At 42.6% G+C, this 17,285-nt stretch overlaps 1 protein-coding gene across 1 annotated transcript; it reads right to left on the reverse strand.

The window, feature by feature from the left end:
• Window positions 1-1,600: 1,600 nt before the first annotated feature.
• On the reverse strand, window positions 1,601-15,517 carry FAM133B (family with sequence similarity 133 member B). Its single transcript, XM_054384962.1, has 12 exons — window positions 15,494-15,517; window positions 11,100-11,197; window positions 10,344-10,422; window positions 8,217-8,291; window positions 8,012-8,044; window positions 7,534-7,602; window positions 6,849-6,944; window positions 5,521-5,568; window positions 4,207-4,299; window positions 3,280-3,324; window positions 2,444-2,446; window positions 1,601-1,690 (listed from the first exon to the last, which is right to left on the reverse strand). The coding sequence occupies exons 1-12, from the start codon at window positions 15,515-15,517 to the stop codon at window positions 1,604-1,606; spliced, it is 750 nt and encodes a 249-aa protein (XP_054240937.1). The 3' UTR covers window positions 1,601-1,603.
• Between the last annotated feature and the right edge of the window lie 1,768 nt (window positions 15,518-17,285).

Here is a 17,285-nt window from a genome sequence, read left to right on the forward strand (position 1 = left end):
ATTTTTGTCAATACAAGATTTGAAACATCTGTATGCAACGGAGGTAAGTTCCAAGTTAGCACCTGTGCAATGAAAAAAAAAGGGGTAAATCAAGAGCACAACCACTCAGGATGGATGGGCAGATGTTAAAGGCTAGCAGAAGGCCCAGCAATGGCTACTTTGAAGGAAGAGAATCATGAGAATTTCCTGTAAAAACTAAAATCAAATGGTTGTTTGCTTCTTGCATGCACATTTAATTTATAAAAGCTTCTTTTTTTTTTTTTCTTTTTTTTTTCAATTCCTAAAACAACTAATTGAAAATAAAAACAGCTTTATGATTTAGGTCAACATCCTGTAGCCCTCAAGTACAAAAATATAAATACAAACTGTTTAAACAGTATCTTTAATGAGATTCTGGCAGTAGTTTTGTTTTTCAACCTAACGAGACACATCACGTAACAGGTCTGCCATTGAACTTGCTTAAGAGTAAAATCAGCTTCAATATGAAGCTGCTTAAGGTATCAAAACCCTGCTTTTTACATGCTAAATATCTTCAGCAAGTGTGCACTTAAACACGGCAAGAAACTTAACTAGAAAAGGAACTAAATACAGAAAAAGTCTGCATGTGGAACAGAATTCATAGAGCTGGGTACAACAAACAGTGACCTGCCTTTCCTTCGTTTAAAATGAGGACAAATCATGCAAAATTATTCTAAAAAGGTAATGCAAAGAGCCTACCTAAAAGGTAATGCAAAGAAACAGCTACCAGTGTTTGCCAGAAGTGTTCAACTAAATGAAAAGGACCTGAAATGAAACAACACCTACTTACTAGCAAAGGTCTATCGCTATTTCCCAAGGAGCAGAGGTAAAATCTTCAGGTTTTGAACGTCAGTCATACTGCAAAATGTCACTGCTCTCGCTTAATGCAGAAGCACATGCTCAGAAAACCCAGAACTGCTTACTCAGAAAAAGCCTGCTGACAATAGTTCCGGCTCCCCCAGACTCAGAGATGCTGCCTGGATTAAAACCAGCAGAGATTTGCAAGGATCAAAGGCAAAGGCACCCTATTCAGTTAGCCAGAATGGTAGCATTCCCTTTCTCAGAAGCAGATGGAAACAGGGACAGATGATAAAACATTTCTACAAAGGCAGCATTTTCAATGTAATCATTCATTTCCTACTTTGTAAATGCCACTAGCAGACACCAACTTGTAAATGTAGAATATTAACCTGCAGAATGAAGTTGGGATTTTATTTGTCCTGATTTACACAGAAAGATTATTACTAATGCTTTAAGAGACTACTTTTACTAGCTAAAAAGTTTAACTCTTCCAACATTTTACACCTCAGCCGGACTCACTATCTTATATTGTTTCAAACACCTAACACTGCTTACTGGAGTTGTATAGCATCTGTGCCTCATGGATTAAGCAGCAGGCAATAAAAATGGTCTTGCCCAGCACAGCTGCACCTGGCTGGCTACTGAAGGATTATGAATATTTCTAAAACACAGGGAAAAATGTCATGCAGTTTGGTAAAGTTTGCTGTCATTTCACAGTTTAAGTTTCCTTTAGTCATTGCACTTCTGTTGATAGTCTGGGGGCAGGGGGGGAGGATTGTTAGTATTATTCTGAATCTGAATTGGAACCAGCAATCTTCTTTTTCTTCTTTTTACCATGTTTCTTGTGCTTCTTCCTCTTTTTTGTTTTGTCCTGGAAAGAATAAAAAAGAATAATAAATACTGTGTAATAAAACTGATATCAATAAAATTCTGCTAAGGCAAAATGAGAGCCCAGGAAGGATATCCTTACAAAGCCATTTTAAAAAGGGATTTCTAGAAGGAGAAATCATAAGAAAATCCCTGTTTTTCACAGTAATTTGCACTATTATGAGCAGTCTTCAATTTATCTCCATCATGGCTCTGGGTATTTCACATATCGCTGTCACTATTACATTTCCTAATCTTTTAAATGATTTTCAGCTTTATAGCTTTTTGAGAAAGTCACAAAGAAACGCTTTGACAATCACTGACATCTTAAATCTGGGAATAACAAGGATGTTTACAGATTTTAAAGTAAGTGCTTATATTTACTGTGCAAAACTGAATGGTTTTACTACACTTGGCAAGATTGTCCAGCACTTGCACCTCATCTGGAAGAAAACAATTATGATCTCCATGCAAATATGAATACACTCAATTAACCCTGCTGGATTCAGTCCTGAAGTGATTTTGCTACCCCTGTAATACCAAATTTGCCAGATACAATCTTGTCTTTTGTACCGAAAATTTCAACTGGAAATCTTGAAGGGGTGGGACATAATGGAAAATCTTGCTATAAAAGCTTTGTTTTAGACACACAGCTCTGAGAACAAACCCACAACCAGTCACTAGGAATTTTATGGCAAGAAGCTTCTATAATTATGAAAAAACAAAGCAGCTCCATGGAAAACACGTCATCACTGACAGTCTATGCTTGTATTGCTGGGGGACTAATCAAAAAGATGTTTGGGCTGGAAAAGACCTTAAAGATCATTTAGCACAACCATTCTCTAATTCTACCAAGGCTGGGACTAAACCATGGCCCTCAGCACCACATCTCTGCCTCTTTCAAACATCTCCAGGGATGAAAACTGAACCACCTCCCTGGGAAGCCTATGCCAGGCTTTGAGAACCCTTTCAGTCAAGAAGTTTCCTCTAATCTCCAACCTAAACCTCCTCTGGTACAACTTCAGGCTATTTCCTCTCATCCTATCATTTGTTACTAGGCAGAAGAGACCAACCCCCACCTGGCTCCAATCTCCTTTCAGGGAGCTGTACAGAGCAATGAGGCCTCTTGTCAGCCACCTTTTCTCCAGACTAAATAACCCCAGTTCCCTCAGCTGCTCCTCACCAGCCCTGTTAACCTTCTCTGGACCTGCTCCAGCACCTCAATGTACTTTTTGCAGTGAGGGATCCAAAACTGGACACGGGACTCCAGATGTGGCCTCCCCAGTGCTGAGTCCAGGGGAACAACCCCTTCCCTGGTCCTGCTGGTCACACTACTGCTGATTCAGGCCAGGATGCTGGTGGCTGCCTTGGCCACATGGGCACACAGTGGCTCATCTTCAGCTGGCTGTCAGCCAGCATCCCCAGGTCTTTCTCTGCTGGGCAGTTTCCAGCCATTCTGCCCCCAGCCTGGTGTGTGACAGTAGACTTTTGCCATGAAACATTTCTTTCACTGAAAAATCTGAACTTGGAAATTGATCATGTACAGAGTATTTACATCCTAAAACTACAGTGTTAAGTAGGATGGATACTTGCTATTTTCTCTTTTTCTTCGTTGCTTTTCTTCTTCTTTGCTTGCATCTGAAATAAATAAATAAAATTAAATGGAAGAGCAGCTCTAGAAATGCTGTTTGGGCTTTTGTTGCTTAGAAATGAAAGATGTCACCACAGTGGCAGAACATACTGAACAATAATCAGTGCTACTTCCTGGGTTATCTGTCATTATCCTACAAACATTCCATTTGGCAGCACTGCTTTGAACACACAGCAGAACAAGAAACAGCAGAGATACAGAATGATCATGAAATCATAGAATGTTTTGGGTTGTAAGGGACCTTAACAATCATCTCATTTCAACTAGAAGGCAGCTGTGTGCTGGGCTTGCATCCAGAGGAGTGTGGGCAGCAGGGCAAGAGAGGGAATTCTGCCCCTTGACTCTGCTCTGCTGAGACCCTACCTCCAATACTGCCTCCAGTTGTACTGTCCTCAGCATAAGGACGCAGAGCTGTTGGAGTGAGTCCAGAGGAGGCCACAAAGATGATCTAAGGGTTGAAGCACCTCTGCTATGAGGATAGGCTGAAGGAACTGAGGTTGTTCAGCCTAGAGAAGACTCTGGAGGGACCTTAATATTGCTTTCCAATACCTGAAGGAAGCCTATAGGAAGGCTGGAGAGGGACTCTTTATAAGGCTATCTAGCAATAGGACAAGGGGGAATGGTTAGAAGCTGAGGCAGAGCAGGGTTAGACTGGATCTGAGGAAGAAGTTTTCATTATGAGGGTGGTGAGACTCTGGAACAGGCTGCCCAGGGAGGTTGTGTTCAAGGCCAGGTTGGATGAGGTCTTGAGCAGCCAAGTCTAGTTGAGAGGCTCCCTGCCAATGGCAGGGTGGTTGGATATGATCTCTGAGGTCTCTTCCATCCTCAGCCATTCTATGATTCTAAGAAACTGAGGCTTACATACTGACCTCCTCTGCCTGATCCGATTCTGAGAAGGATTCTGATGATAGGGGACCATCACGATCAGCTTTCTTCCTCTTCCTGTGGTGATTTTTGCCTTCCTACACAAAATTTATGAGTAAAGTTAAGCCTTTCAAGGTTTCCCACATTTCTCCTTAAAAGTTCAGACTGAAAAACCATTGCTGAAGTGTGAAATACTTTTAATGTTGTTTACATTAACCTAATTACTCATCATCAACAAATTAGCCAACTGTTAAAATGTTTTAGTAGAAATATTTTTCTTTCTATTCCTCTCCCTTGTTACCAAGATACAGGAACCTTCCAGAAGTGAGGAGTAATACTACACCATGTAAATACGTATTTAAATAATAACATCTGAAGGAGTAAGCATTTGAAAATAAAATGTTTCACCACTTTGAAATATTGAGTAAATACAGATGTCTCCACATGTGCATACAAACACTGCAACTTCAGGCTCCTTCTTTGTTGATGAAATGAAAAGAAAACGCTCTCTCTCTGTGTCCAACCAGGATAAGCTGACCCCATCAGCTGTACTTCAACACTTCCCATAGAATCTCAATGCATTTAAAGAACAGTCTTTGAAGGACAACCTCTCCTACAATGCCTGCACAAGATTGCTCTGATGAGCATCTTTTCTGCCACCTTTCCTCTGGAGAAGGCAAGGTATTTGCATTAAGCATAATGGAAGGAAGAAAGTTCTCAACTTTTGAGGCGGTGAGAAGGAGAGACTGTTTTCATGCTCTGAGAAATAACAGAGTAAGGTAATTTTTCTTAAGCTAATAGAGTTTTCTCTGCAATCTTTTCATGGCTGTTGTAAGTACAGTGCCTAAAATGATGAATACATTTAGATAATTATATCTTCTGTCTGATGTTCCTTAATCTACAGTAACAAACCACTACCCAGCAGGCATGCCACTGAAATACCAACACACATATTTTTAGCTCAATGTGACTAGCCCCAAATACTAGACTGCAGCTGATCTACTACAGCAGATTAGATACCATTTTCTTTACCTTCCTAACAAGCAGCTTCCACTAACAATTATTAAAACAGGAGCCTAACTCAACTAAACTGGACTGGATCATCTTTAAGGTCTTTTCCAATCAAAATGATTCTGTGATTCTAAGTCTGGGGCTATTTAGGGTGCTGAACACCTTCTGACTGTGTAATTTTGGATAGGACATTTCCATAGGTGCAAATTGAGGCACTCAATATAAAAAAGGAGAAGAAAAAAAAAAAAAGAGCTCCATTATGTATGTAAAACACAGTTCTGATAGAAGTATTTCAAAAGTAAAAATACCTTCTCTTTTTCATAATCTTCTTTTGACCTTTTCTTTTTTGTGCTGTCCTAAATGGAAAGAAAAACATAAACCATGACAAAATTAGCTCAGGAGAAAGACAGAAATCCCACAAGAAGTCTGACCCATTGCCTTTTTCTGTCTTTTTAAGGTTATTCTTCACAGTTTCCTCCTTCTACATTGCAGTTCTGAGGGAAGGTATGGAAAAGCCATAATTTCAATGCAGCTGCTCATCTCCTGAGCCAGCAATGTGAAGAGATCTGTATGGGACCTGCTTTGGTGACTCAGGTACCAAAGGACTTGCAGTTGATGGAGGCCTCTGGAAAGGACACCAGCTATCAGTACTGTAACCACATACACCCAACTTAGAATAGTCTGGAGTCCTTATTTTCCATCCATGCCCATCTCTGCTGGTCAGGCAGGGCTTAAGAAACATTTCTGTGGGGTTTTCTGCCTTACAGCTTCAGCAGTAAGAGTACCTCCATGGCCCTACCAAAACCTGTCAATCTTCCACCAGCAGAAATCCATAGGTGTAGGCAAACAGTGATTCATCACAATTTATAGCACACTGAGTCAGGTGTTCCACTGAAAGCCTGAACAAAGAATCTTAACGACTTGCTGTATAATGAATATGTAGACAAGAAGTACAGTTACTATCTGTTGTAACTCAGAAAAATGCCAATATAAACTGCCTCATGTATCTTTTCCACTTGTTTTTTCATTCAGCAAGCCTCTGTGTATATTGCTCTAGTTTAAGGAAAGGAAAAAAAAAGAGATCCTCAATTTTATATGTGTTTGGGAAAGGCCCTGTTCTCCAGCAGGAAACTACTCAGTTTACAGATAGTCAGAAAGGCAGGTTTCTGGCCACTGATGTCCTGCAATCCTTGTTTTTCACAGATGGTGTAAAATTCAGCAGCTTATTCACACACACACACACAAAATTCTGTGAAATTTTTAAGTGTTAATGCAATATCCAAACTAAACATCCCTGCAGCACAAAAACTGCTTATGTCTGAACTCAGCAAATTCCAGCTAAACTAGCTGGAATAAAGCATGTAAATTTTCTAAAGATCAAATCATTATTATATCCCTGCTGACTGCAGGAGGGATTGGATTAGATGAACTTTGGGGAGGTCCCTTTCAACCCAAACCATTCTACCATTCTATGATTGTGACCTGATTGCACCTGGAAGATACAAGCAACAGTAAGAACCACAGCTTTACATTTGGAAGATAAAAAAGGGAAGAATATTGATATGCATTCAGAAACGCTTCTTCCTGTAACACAGATCAAGAAAACTTGCCAAGGGAAACACATCTGAGTATTTACCTTGCTGTCTGACTCAGATTCAGAAGATGAGCTTGCTGAAGACTTCCGTGAGGAGCGATACTTCTTTTTCCTTCTTTTTTTCCCTTGCTTTTTATCCTATCCACAAGTATTGTAGGGAAATAAAAAGAAAAAACACAAGCCAGAATTTATTCTCACTAGAATTAAAGATTTACAATAAATGCAAAGAACCAGGAACAACAAATCCCCATATTATCATGTTCTCTTGAGGAATAAAGTATACTACAATTGATTCTTTTAGCAGTAGACCTTCAGAACTCTTCTGCATTGAGACAAATGTCAAAGAAATCCAGGTTCTCTAGGTTCTGGTTATTGTTTAGATGTGCTTTGGAGAATCTGATTATCTGGAACAAACTTTTGCTAAAAAATAAAAAATGGTATGTTTGCATTTTTATGATGAGATGGGGAAGTCTATTGCAAAAGCACACAGCTCAGTATGCAACCAGAAATGGATTCAGCTTACAAGCCAGCCACCCAAAATGTAATGTTCATAAAGAAATGTTTGACCTGGTAGAGCTCTACAATCCAAATTTGATACATGTACCTACATACAAATTAGTTTTCTGCAAATCAAGCCTTCAAATAACATTCTAAAATATTACCAACAATCCATGCTAACTAAGCCTGAGGAACATAGCATGGTAGATTCCAGTAAGGAAGTTCTTACCTCATCTTCTGAATCAGATGAACTGCTGGAAGAATCAGAACTTGATGAAGAAGAGGAAGATGAAGACAACTTGACCAAACACAATAAAAAGTGAAGCTTGTGAGATGCAGCATTTTGTCTGGTAAACAGTCATAAGATCATCCCAGCGTTCCCTTTAACATTTCCTCATTTGCAAAGCATTATCAATGGAATTTTACTTGTAAAAAGCTGCTCTTACACAGATCTGCTTAAATAAAAGTGTGAAAAACCACTTCTGACATTTTTCATGTAATGATATCTATTGAATGTTCTTTCCCTCCCTTTAAGTAGGACTGAGAACTCCTTGTACAGAATGTATGCCACCCCCTCAGCTAAAGATCAGTTAATTTAAGAGTTTTAATTCAAAACTACAGCTATACCCTCTAAGAGAACTTCAGTGACAAGCAAGACACCTCAAAGGAAAAAAAAAATAAATCAGAAAACTGAAAATTTTGCTCACCCTATTAGATTTCTTCTTTTCCTTTTTCTTTTTCTTAAAAACAGAATAAAACAAATGTTACTTTGGCATCCTTTGTGGTGCATTTTCTTTTATATACTTTGATGCTGGCTTTGAAAATGTATTTATGACATTCTGTATTCTCAGCAGGGATGATAAATCCAGTTCCAAAACCAGACTGTTTGGAATTGAAAAATAACAACTTTACCTCTTTCTTTTTGGAGGAACTCTCATTTCCACCCAGAAATTTCTCTCTGTGTTTTTCCAGTTCTTTCCTCCAATTCTGAAAACAAAACCAAACACAAACAGTTCCATGAGGGTCATTTCTAACAGCTTTTTTTGCCTCTACCTGGCATTTTAGTTTTCAAACAATCCACAAAAAATAAGTAACATATAATGTTAACCAAGGCTATAATGAATTTTATTTTCCAGAAGATGAAAATTACTTGAAATACCACGTTAGTTCACAACTTCATGTTGGAGTTATTTAGTTTTAAGTTGTCATTTGAGTTGAAGGTCATCAGTTATGCTATTTTCTTGCCTTTGTATCACATACTGTTGCTGGAGGACTTAAGAAAGCCAAAGAAATTGGCTATTTTGTCTTAGTTTTAAAAATCATCTAGAAGAAAATGATAAGACAAATTCTCCTGGTCCTTCAGTGTGTGGGAGTCTCTAGTATCTGTTCTAGGTCTTCTGGATATCAACAAGATGCATAATAATTTAATCTTCAGAGGCACTCTTATTTTTGTTAGGCCAAGCACACTACATAGATAAAACTCTTCTCTCATCCCTCCTTTTCCCTCTCACAGGGTCTCTAGGTCTGTCCAAAACTCATCCTTCAAGAGCTCTGTAACATCCCCCCCACCTCTGTCAGACTGAGTGGCTGCTAGCTTCAATCTGCACTAGTTCTGCTTCCCATGTCAGACACAATGATATGCTCCCATCTTGATCATTACTGCTCTGATCCTCCCTTTCCTCACAGAGAAGCTGTACTGGCAAAGCAGTGATAATCCACACATCCACACTCGTGCTGAAGGGACAGAAATATCAGGAATTAACTGAGATTATACCTGTGCACTGCAGTATGGCATGCAGATCCCCACGTCAGCATGATCTGCATTAGCTCAACAGTGCTGCTGAGAGACTGTTCAGAGACTGGAGCTTTGGGAATGGCTGTTTCATGACTCCCTGCATCACTTCCTCCCCTTCTGCCACACTGAGAGGCTGTTAGCCTCTAACCATCCTAGTTTCAATTGTTTCACAGCAAAGCAAAGATAAAAGCAGAAAATATGATGAAATACTAAACCAAACTCACCAAGCTAAAACTCACAGAGCACAGAACAACTGAGCCTCACAGAACAGCATCCCACAGCCTTCCAAATATTAACAGAATTTCTTAGGCAAAAAGGTGTAGCAAGAGTACTGTGTGCATTCCTTCCAGGAACAGAGAAGGAGCATCACCCACTTCACAGATCCACAGACTGCATCAGTTTGGAAAGGACCCTCAAAGATCATCTTGTCCAACCCCTCTGCAGTCAGCATGGACACCTCCAACTAGATCAGGCTGCCCAGGGCCCCATCAAGTCTGATCTTGAATGCCCCCAGGGATGGGACCTCAACCACATCCCAGGCCAACCTGTTGTAGTATTTCAAGACTCTTTGTAAAAACATTCCTCCTTATGTCCAACCTAAATCTACCCTGCTCCAGTTTAAAACCATTGCCACTCATCCTATCAACCAGAGACTTCCACGCAATGATGGAAACTAAGCTTGAAACTTATCTCAAGAGACCACAACCCAAGAAGGAACAGGAATAGTTAAACTCATTGTATACTAATTTCTTGCTGTGTATACAAGAGGAGTTATATGTGGAACTTCCTTACATTGTGTTGATCTCCAGTAGGTGCTGAACAGCTGCATTTATAGCAGGGAACCAGCATGGAATGTAATCAGCTTAGGATGACAGAGCACAAAGTGCTTTAGAGTCTTGTCTGTACATTGAAGGCCATTCTTTATGCCTTCTCCTGTACTAAACTTCCTTGCCAAAGGTGTTTGTTTCCAGTGATATAACCTCTTTCTAATGTACTTGGATTGTGTGGCCTTAAACAAGTCAAGACTAGCACAACAGGCTTGGGTTTGTCATACTAGAAAATGCATGAATTTCATTTAATTTCTGATATAAAGAGCCTTCAGATACAAAAGAAACAAAGCATTTACTCATTAAAGGAATGAAGTGAAATATTATGGGTGCTGTTAATGACTTGGTGCTGTTATTGATAATGGAGGACAAGTGGGACACAAAATAAGAAGAATCAACATGTCAAGAACAACCAACCTCATTCATCTTTTCTTCAAACTCAGCCAATGCCCTGGATCCTTTCTTTTTCTTCTCTAGTTGCTCTTTCACTTCTTCCCTACATAAAAAGGATGATAGGTCAAAATTTTCAATATTAAAAATACTCTCCTCAGTGTCTACTTTTTTGCATGGTGTTTGGAAGGTTATCTCTGGGTGAACTTCCAACAGAAAGAAGAAGGAAGGCATCTCAGAAGTCATGCATATGGTAACCTAACCCTAGTAGCCTAAGCAGGGTAGCTAGAACCCTTGGAAAGATCTAAAGCTAATTTTGCAATGAGGTAAATTGTTCTCTAGTTTCTTACGAGAGGAGGCAAAATGGACTGAACGTGAAGGAAGTTGTTGGTAACACCTCAAAGTGATGCTTTTGTTGGGCAGGGTAGACTGTGTTCCAAAAGCATGCCACCAAAATGTCTAAAAATTAAATATATCTGCAGGCTTTAGGATTTGTGGATGAAGGGAAGTGATTAATGTTTTCTTTTTCTGTGGAAAATATTGTAAGACAAACAAGAAGTATGCATTTCAAAATGAAATATTATTGCTTTTTAAAAAGGAGACTGAAGACATTTAGAAAACAATGGCCTGGCCAGAGAGAAGGTATTTTTAAGATGTGTTACTGGGTACTCTGGAGAAGAGGTAGGGACCAGTGCTGTCTTAGCAGGAGGGAATAAACATTTCACTCAAAATATCAGAAGGGTAGACAAAACATCAGAAGGGTAGACAAACATTGTCCCTTACCATGTTGGTCTTGGTCTGTTCAAGTAGTCTTGTATGGTTGGTCCTGAATTCTGGGCAGGACCTCGTGCTCTGGCCATAGCTATGGGATTCATGTAAGCCTGGAATATGAAACAACAAGAAGAAATGTCAAATTGATCAACTGTGCTACAACTCCAACTCTGTCCTTTTTTGTTCTTCACAGATTTTCCTCAGTCACTGAAAAATAATTCTGACTTGTTTCTAAAAATGTAAAATACTGAACTAAGCCAAGTTGCTTTGGTCTGGCAGGAAGGCTCAGGGAAGTGCTTTCAGTTTGAGTTATAGTGTGGCTGAAAAGCCTCCTCCACAACAAGCCCATGCTCCTTGCAGCAACTCCACTTCTTGAGCAATGAATTGCAGCCTGAACGCAGCAGCACGACTGCTGAAATACTCTTCCTTAGGATATGAAAAATGAATTAATTTTGGCTCTTGCTCTCTGGGACAACTGATGTGATGCCTTTAAAGTTCTGCTCAAAACTGATTCAACAAACTCTGCTGTAACAGCAGAACAGGCAAGTGGCTCTGCTACAATTATGCTGGTATGAAAAGTCTGTGACTTTGGGCTATTCAAAGGAGGAAAAAAATTAAACTTAAAACCAAACCCCTAATGTTATGAAGAAGTCTGCCTTTCAAACCCATGCATCCTCTTTGTACCACTCTAAAAATGGTTATAATAGGTTATTGAATATTAATTTAAAACTTAGAATCTATGATCCACCTCTGCAATTAATGGAGAAACTCTGATCTAGGAAAAAATCTTCAATTGCTTCTTTTTATGACAATGAAACTTTGCTCATCTGAAAGGGAGGAACATCTAACCCCTGGGTTTTTAACACTCCCTCATCCCAAAACTTCACAATGTCCTTTTGCAGGACACAACACACGCTGCTTTTACTGGCCATAATCTGGAGATGAGGAAAACCAACTCAAACAGACAAAACAATGACTAGCTTTGGTCGCCTAATCTGAGATCATTTTCTTTAAGGGTACAGACTTTGTAGATTCAAAGCAAAGCTTTGACCATATGTGTAGCTCTCAATCTCTGCCACCGCTTTTAGTCAGGCCAGAAAATAAGCATTCAAAAATCTAATTGGGAAAACTGTCAAAAGCAGCAGCTGCTGCCCTCGCTCCTGTTCTGCCCATGAGAGAAGTTGCAGTGGCACCAGCAATGTTGAGTTTCTGAACTGGACTGCAAGCAGGCTGCTCACAGAATGGGGTGGGTTGGAAGGGACTTTAAAGATCATCTAGTTGCAACCCCCTTACCACAGACAGGGACACCTTCTACTAGCCCAGCTTGCTCAAGGCTCCATCCAACCTGCCTTTGAACACTTCCAGGCTTGGAGCCCCCACAACTTCCCTGTGCAACCTGCCCCAGTACCTCACCATCCTCATGAAGAAGAGTTGCTTACTAATGTCTCATGTCAATCCAGCTTCTTCCAGTCTGAAGCCATCACCCCTTGTCCTGGGCAGGTAAACACTGAGGTATGCCAATTTAAACCAGTTTAATCCCAGCTTGGCACCTTCTTCTGTAGCCAAGGGAATGTATGCACTTGAGTACTTTCAGCACTTAAAAGTACTTTATTAACCCTGGCATTTTATTCTATTTCAAATCTGCAAATGAGTAAAAATTTGGCATTTTAGTTCATATTCAAGTGGAAAAAGAGCTCCTTTAGCAACTCAGAAAGGCAGAATCCTTAGACTGTTTTCATTAAGCAGAGGTAATGCTAGATCCACTGGAGAAGACAAAACAAATGTAATTCACAGAATTGTTTCAGTTGGACAAGAACTTTGTTGAACAAGATCATCCAGTCCAACCATTCCCTAACTCTTCCAAAGCTGGGACTAAACCATGACCTTCAGCACCACATCTCTGCTTCTTGGAGACACTTCCACGGATGGGGATTCAACTACCTCCCTGGGCAGCCTGTGCTAGGCTTTGAGAACCCTTCCAGTGAAGAAGTTTCTTCTCATATCCAACCTAAATCTCTCTTGGTGCAACTTGAGGCCATGTCCTGTCACTTATTACTCAGGAGAAGAGACCAACACCCGCCAGGCTCCAACCTCCTTCCACAGAGTTGCAGAGAGCTAGAAGGTCTCCCCTCAACCTCCTTTTCTCCAGGCTAAACAGTCCCAGTTCCCTCAGCTGCTCCTTACCAGACCTGTTCTCCAGACCCTTCAGCAGCTTTGTTGCAATTCTCCGGACCTACTCCAGCACCTCAGTGTCCCTCTTGGAGTGAGCACTCCAAAACTGAACCCTTTACTCAAGGTGAGCTACACACAACTACTCACAGTACTCATTACTCAGCTTACTTCAAGTGAGCAAAGTGAGTCAACTTTTTCTGGTCACCATTTAAGCATTTAGATCTGAAAGCTTTAGCTTCTTACACAGTCACTGTTGTTAAACCAAGGTCTCTGGCTGCTATTAAATAAAAATTAGTTACTCTCTTACCTGAGCTAACCTGAACAGCCCACCACCTCCTAACAGAACTCTCTCTCTACCTCCAGAAGAGGCCACAACTGTTGAGTGTTCTCCTCCTTCCCTAAACTGACTCCAGATAACCAGCTAGGAAGCTTCCTCTGTTCAGGGGCTTTAACTTGTCAGCAAGCACATAGTGACTGACTACTGCTCTGTATTCCACAAATTAGTAAATTTACATCTTAAAACATCTTCTTCTAATTTCAAACAGGTTTAATTACAAAGAATTACTTCCCCAATAAACATTTCTTGAAAGTGTTTACACTGCTGTGCCAAACTGCATGTCACTAGCCAGAGAGTGCACCAAAATGCATTGTAACTGAAGGAAGTGCCAGTCTGCACATTTGTTTTCTTCCTCTGGCAGTTTGCTCAAGCAGCTGGTACTGCTTTACAAGTATCACAGAACCACACATTAAGGTTGGGAAAGACCACCAAGAACATCAAGTCCAGCTGTTAACCCAGCACTACTAGGTCATCACTAAACCATGTCCCTCAGCACTACACTTACACATTTTCTGAACAGTTCCAGGGATGGTGACTCCACCACCTTCCCTGGGCAGCCTGCTCCAGAGCTCAACCACACCTTCAGTGACGAAATTGTTCCTCATGTCCAACCTGAGCCTGCCTTGGCACAACATGAGGCTATTTCCTCTTATCCTATCACCTTTTACTTGGGAGAAGAGACCAACACCCACCTTGCTCCAATCTCTTTTCAGGGAGTTGTATAGAGCTAAAAGGTCTCCCCTGAGCCTCCCCACTCAAAAACATTCCAAGAGGGCAATATATTTGAAGCACAGTCCGGGTCTTCCAGTCTAACACTGTCAATTCTCAGTAGACTCTCTTGTTTTGATCCCTCAAGGAAAGGATCAAAGGCATACAGGCATCAATTTGTACAATCATATTTATTATTCCAGCAAGGTAAGCAAAGATATTTCCCAGAGTGGATCCAAGTAGGAACTCATAGCACATACCAGAAAGAAACAAAGAAAGGGGGGGGAGAATAAATAAAAGCTTCATGACTTGTTTTTAAACATAAAACTCATTAACTGTAATTTACAATGCTTAAGTCGAACATGAGCACAAGCTGAATGGGTTACTGGGTTGAAAAAGACTAAAGAAAAATAGCAGGAGGTGTGAATGTTTAACAGCATAAAATCAGGCTCTGCGATGAGGGATGAAGAAGAGTATTTTTGGCCTTCCGACCTCTTGGGGTTGGCAGAGAGCTGCATAAAGCTACCTTTCAAATTGCTCGGGTACAGCTGAAGTCTAAGGAAACAGAGCCGAGGAAGGCTCAGAATTCCTTTAGCTAATGCTGCAACTCCCACTAGGATCATTTTATTTTTGCAAGGACCGGACCAGACCAGCATCTTAATCACCATCCCTGTACAGATCACTGAACAGGAATCACTCAGCACCGCTGCCGGCTTTGCCAAGGCAACCAGAGGCTCTGCCGGGGAAGCCGCGGGCATGCGCCTGCCCACGCTGCGGGACACCCTACCCGGGACCTCGGGACTCGCTACCGCTACCCCTGCCGGGCGGCTCCGCACGGCACTGCCTGCCTTTGTTGTCTGGCGGCTCGGGGCCCCGAGGTCGGCCGGCCCTCCGAAGCCCTAACGCCGCCTAACCAGCAGGTCCTCCAGTGTCTCCCGCCCGCCGCGGCAGGCCTGGCGGCACCGGGGCCTTCTTCGCTTCAGCTGTGGGTCAGCGGCTTCCCTTTTCTCCCCTCCCTAGCCGGCCGAAGCTCGGAACGGGCCGGGCAGGCCCGCTTAGGCCGCCGGGACTTGAGGCAGCGCCCAGCTCCTCCGAGCTCAGCCGCCGGGGCCCGCCCGAAGGTGCCGCCGCAGCTGTGGCGGCCCCGGCCTGGCCCCCGCTGCTGCCTGCCCCGCCGAATGTTACTCACCACTCGGTTGTCTCGCTTCCCCATGGCGCCGCCGAGAGCCTGCGCCGCCGTCCAGCCGTCGCCTCAGCCCAGCCGTCGCCTCAGCCCCGGCACAGGGCCCTTTTCCCTCGCCCGGAAAGCCGCGCACCGATCACCGCCGAGCTCCGGGCAGCGGAGATGACGGCGACCCCGCAGCGCCTCTCGCCGCCGGCGGGTGGCGACCGTCAGCGCCCGCCTCAGCCCGGCCCCGCTCCGCCGGCCCCTTGGCGCAGGGGCGCGCGGAAGCGGCGGCGCTGCGAAGCGCCGGGGATGGAGCAGTCGGAAGAGGAAAGGCGGGAAGGTGTGATGAAAGCGAGCGTTAAGGGCAGGGTGCCGTCTGGGGTGATGGCAATGGAGTCGGCGGCAATGGCGGGCGGGAGCCTGACAGCGGCAGCATGACCCTGGGCCGGCTTCCGTGAGTGGAAGCTCAGGGAGCAGAGAGTATCGCCGAGAGGAGAAATAAACCGTGAAGGTGCACTTGTCCCTCGGGAGCAGGGCCAGGGCACCCATCGGCAACGTACATCCTGGGAGAGGAGACGGTTCGTAATGAGGGGTTTGTCTTCTTCATCTATCCAGTGCTCAGTGACAGGTGGAACCGCAGTGTTCCTTACAATCCCAGAACCTCCCAGAGGTCTTTTTCCAACGATTATCTATCAAACTCCTTCTTGTGTCCCTTCATCTTCATCTTCTCCTTCAGTAGATGCATAGACTAAGGTATCATGAAACGACAGCCTGTCCTGGCATAGAATTCAACGAAATGAGAGTCTGTTTGAAAGATTAAAAACCCCAAAAAGGTGCTTATTCATCACCCATTAGCTACTTGCACTGGCACTGCAAAGTAAGGAACACTGTAGTATTGATGAGGTTAAATTGCACTAGGTCATGGAATCATAGGATTGCTTTGGTTGGAAAAGACCAATAAGATCATTGAGTCCAACTGTTGACCTAACACCACTATGGTCATTAAACCACGTCCCCAAGTGCCGGGTCCACATGTTTCTTGAACACCTCCAGGGATGGTGACTCCACCACCTCCCTGGGCAGCCCTTTCTAATGCCTGACCACTCTTTCAGTTTAGGCTTCCAGCAAGCTGGTCTAGTAGGAGGTGTCCCTGCCTGTGGACCCACTCCAGCACCTCAATGTCTTTCTTGTAATGAGGGGCCCAAAACTGAACACAGTTCTCAGTCCTCATCCAAGCAACTCAAAGCTTCAGCTTTCTGTAAAGATAAAGTGCACTTCAGAGCAGGACACAAGTAGTTATTGTACTTGGGTTTCCTAATGAGGCCTCCAATGGGCTGATAAGACATGGGAATCAAAACTATTAGTTCAAGGAACCTAACAGATTTCAGCTTTTGGATGAGAGCTCTAGACAGAACCAGTTGCAAAGATAACCAGACCTCCAAGCCACATCAAATTTTATGTCCTTGAACCAAAATTCTGTGCTGCCCCTAGAAACTGCAAGGAACCATCAAAGCCCTTTGGAGAACACAGTGATAGACACTGCAGCATGACATGAACCCAGAAGCCACCTTGACTTGATGTGACATTCCAAATTAGTCTCTAATCACATTAGAAGATTACGAGCAGCAGTCAAGCCAGGAACAGACACAAAACCAACTGCAATGAGGCCTGCGACTGAGCAAAACAGTCAGTGTCAAAAATATCCACATTAGCCACAGCTAACCATGGAATCACAGAATTGTTTTGGTTAGCAAAGGCCTCTAAGATCATCAAGTCCAACCATTCTCTAACTCTACCAAGTTTGGGGCTAAGC

Source organism: Indicator indicator, chromosome 11 (genome assembly GCF_027791375.1).
Source record: "Indicator indicator isolate 239-I01 chromosome 11, UM_Iind_1.1, whole genome shotgun sequence".
NCBI classification, from domain to species: domain Eukaryota; kingdom Metazoa; phylum Chordata; class Aves; order Piciformes; family Indicatoridae; genus Indicator; species Indicator indicator.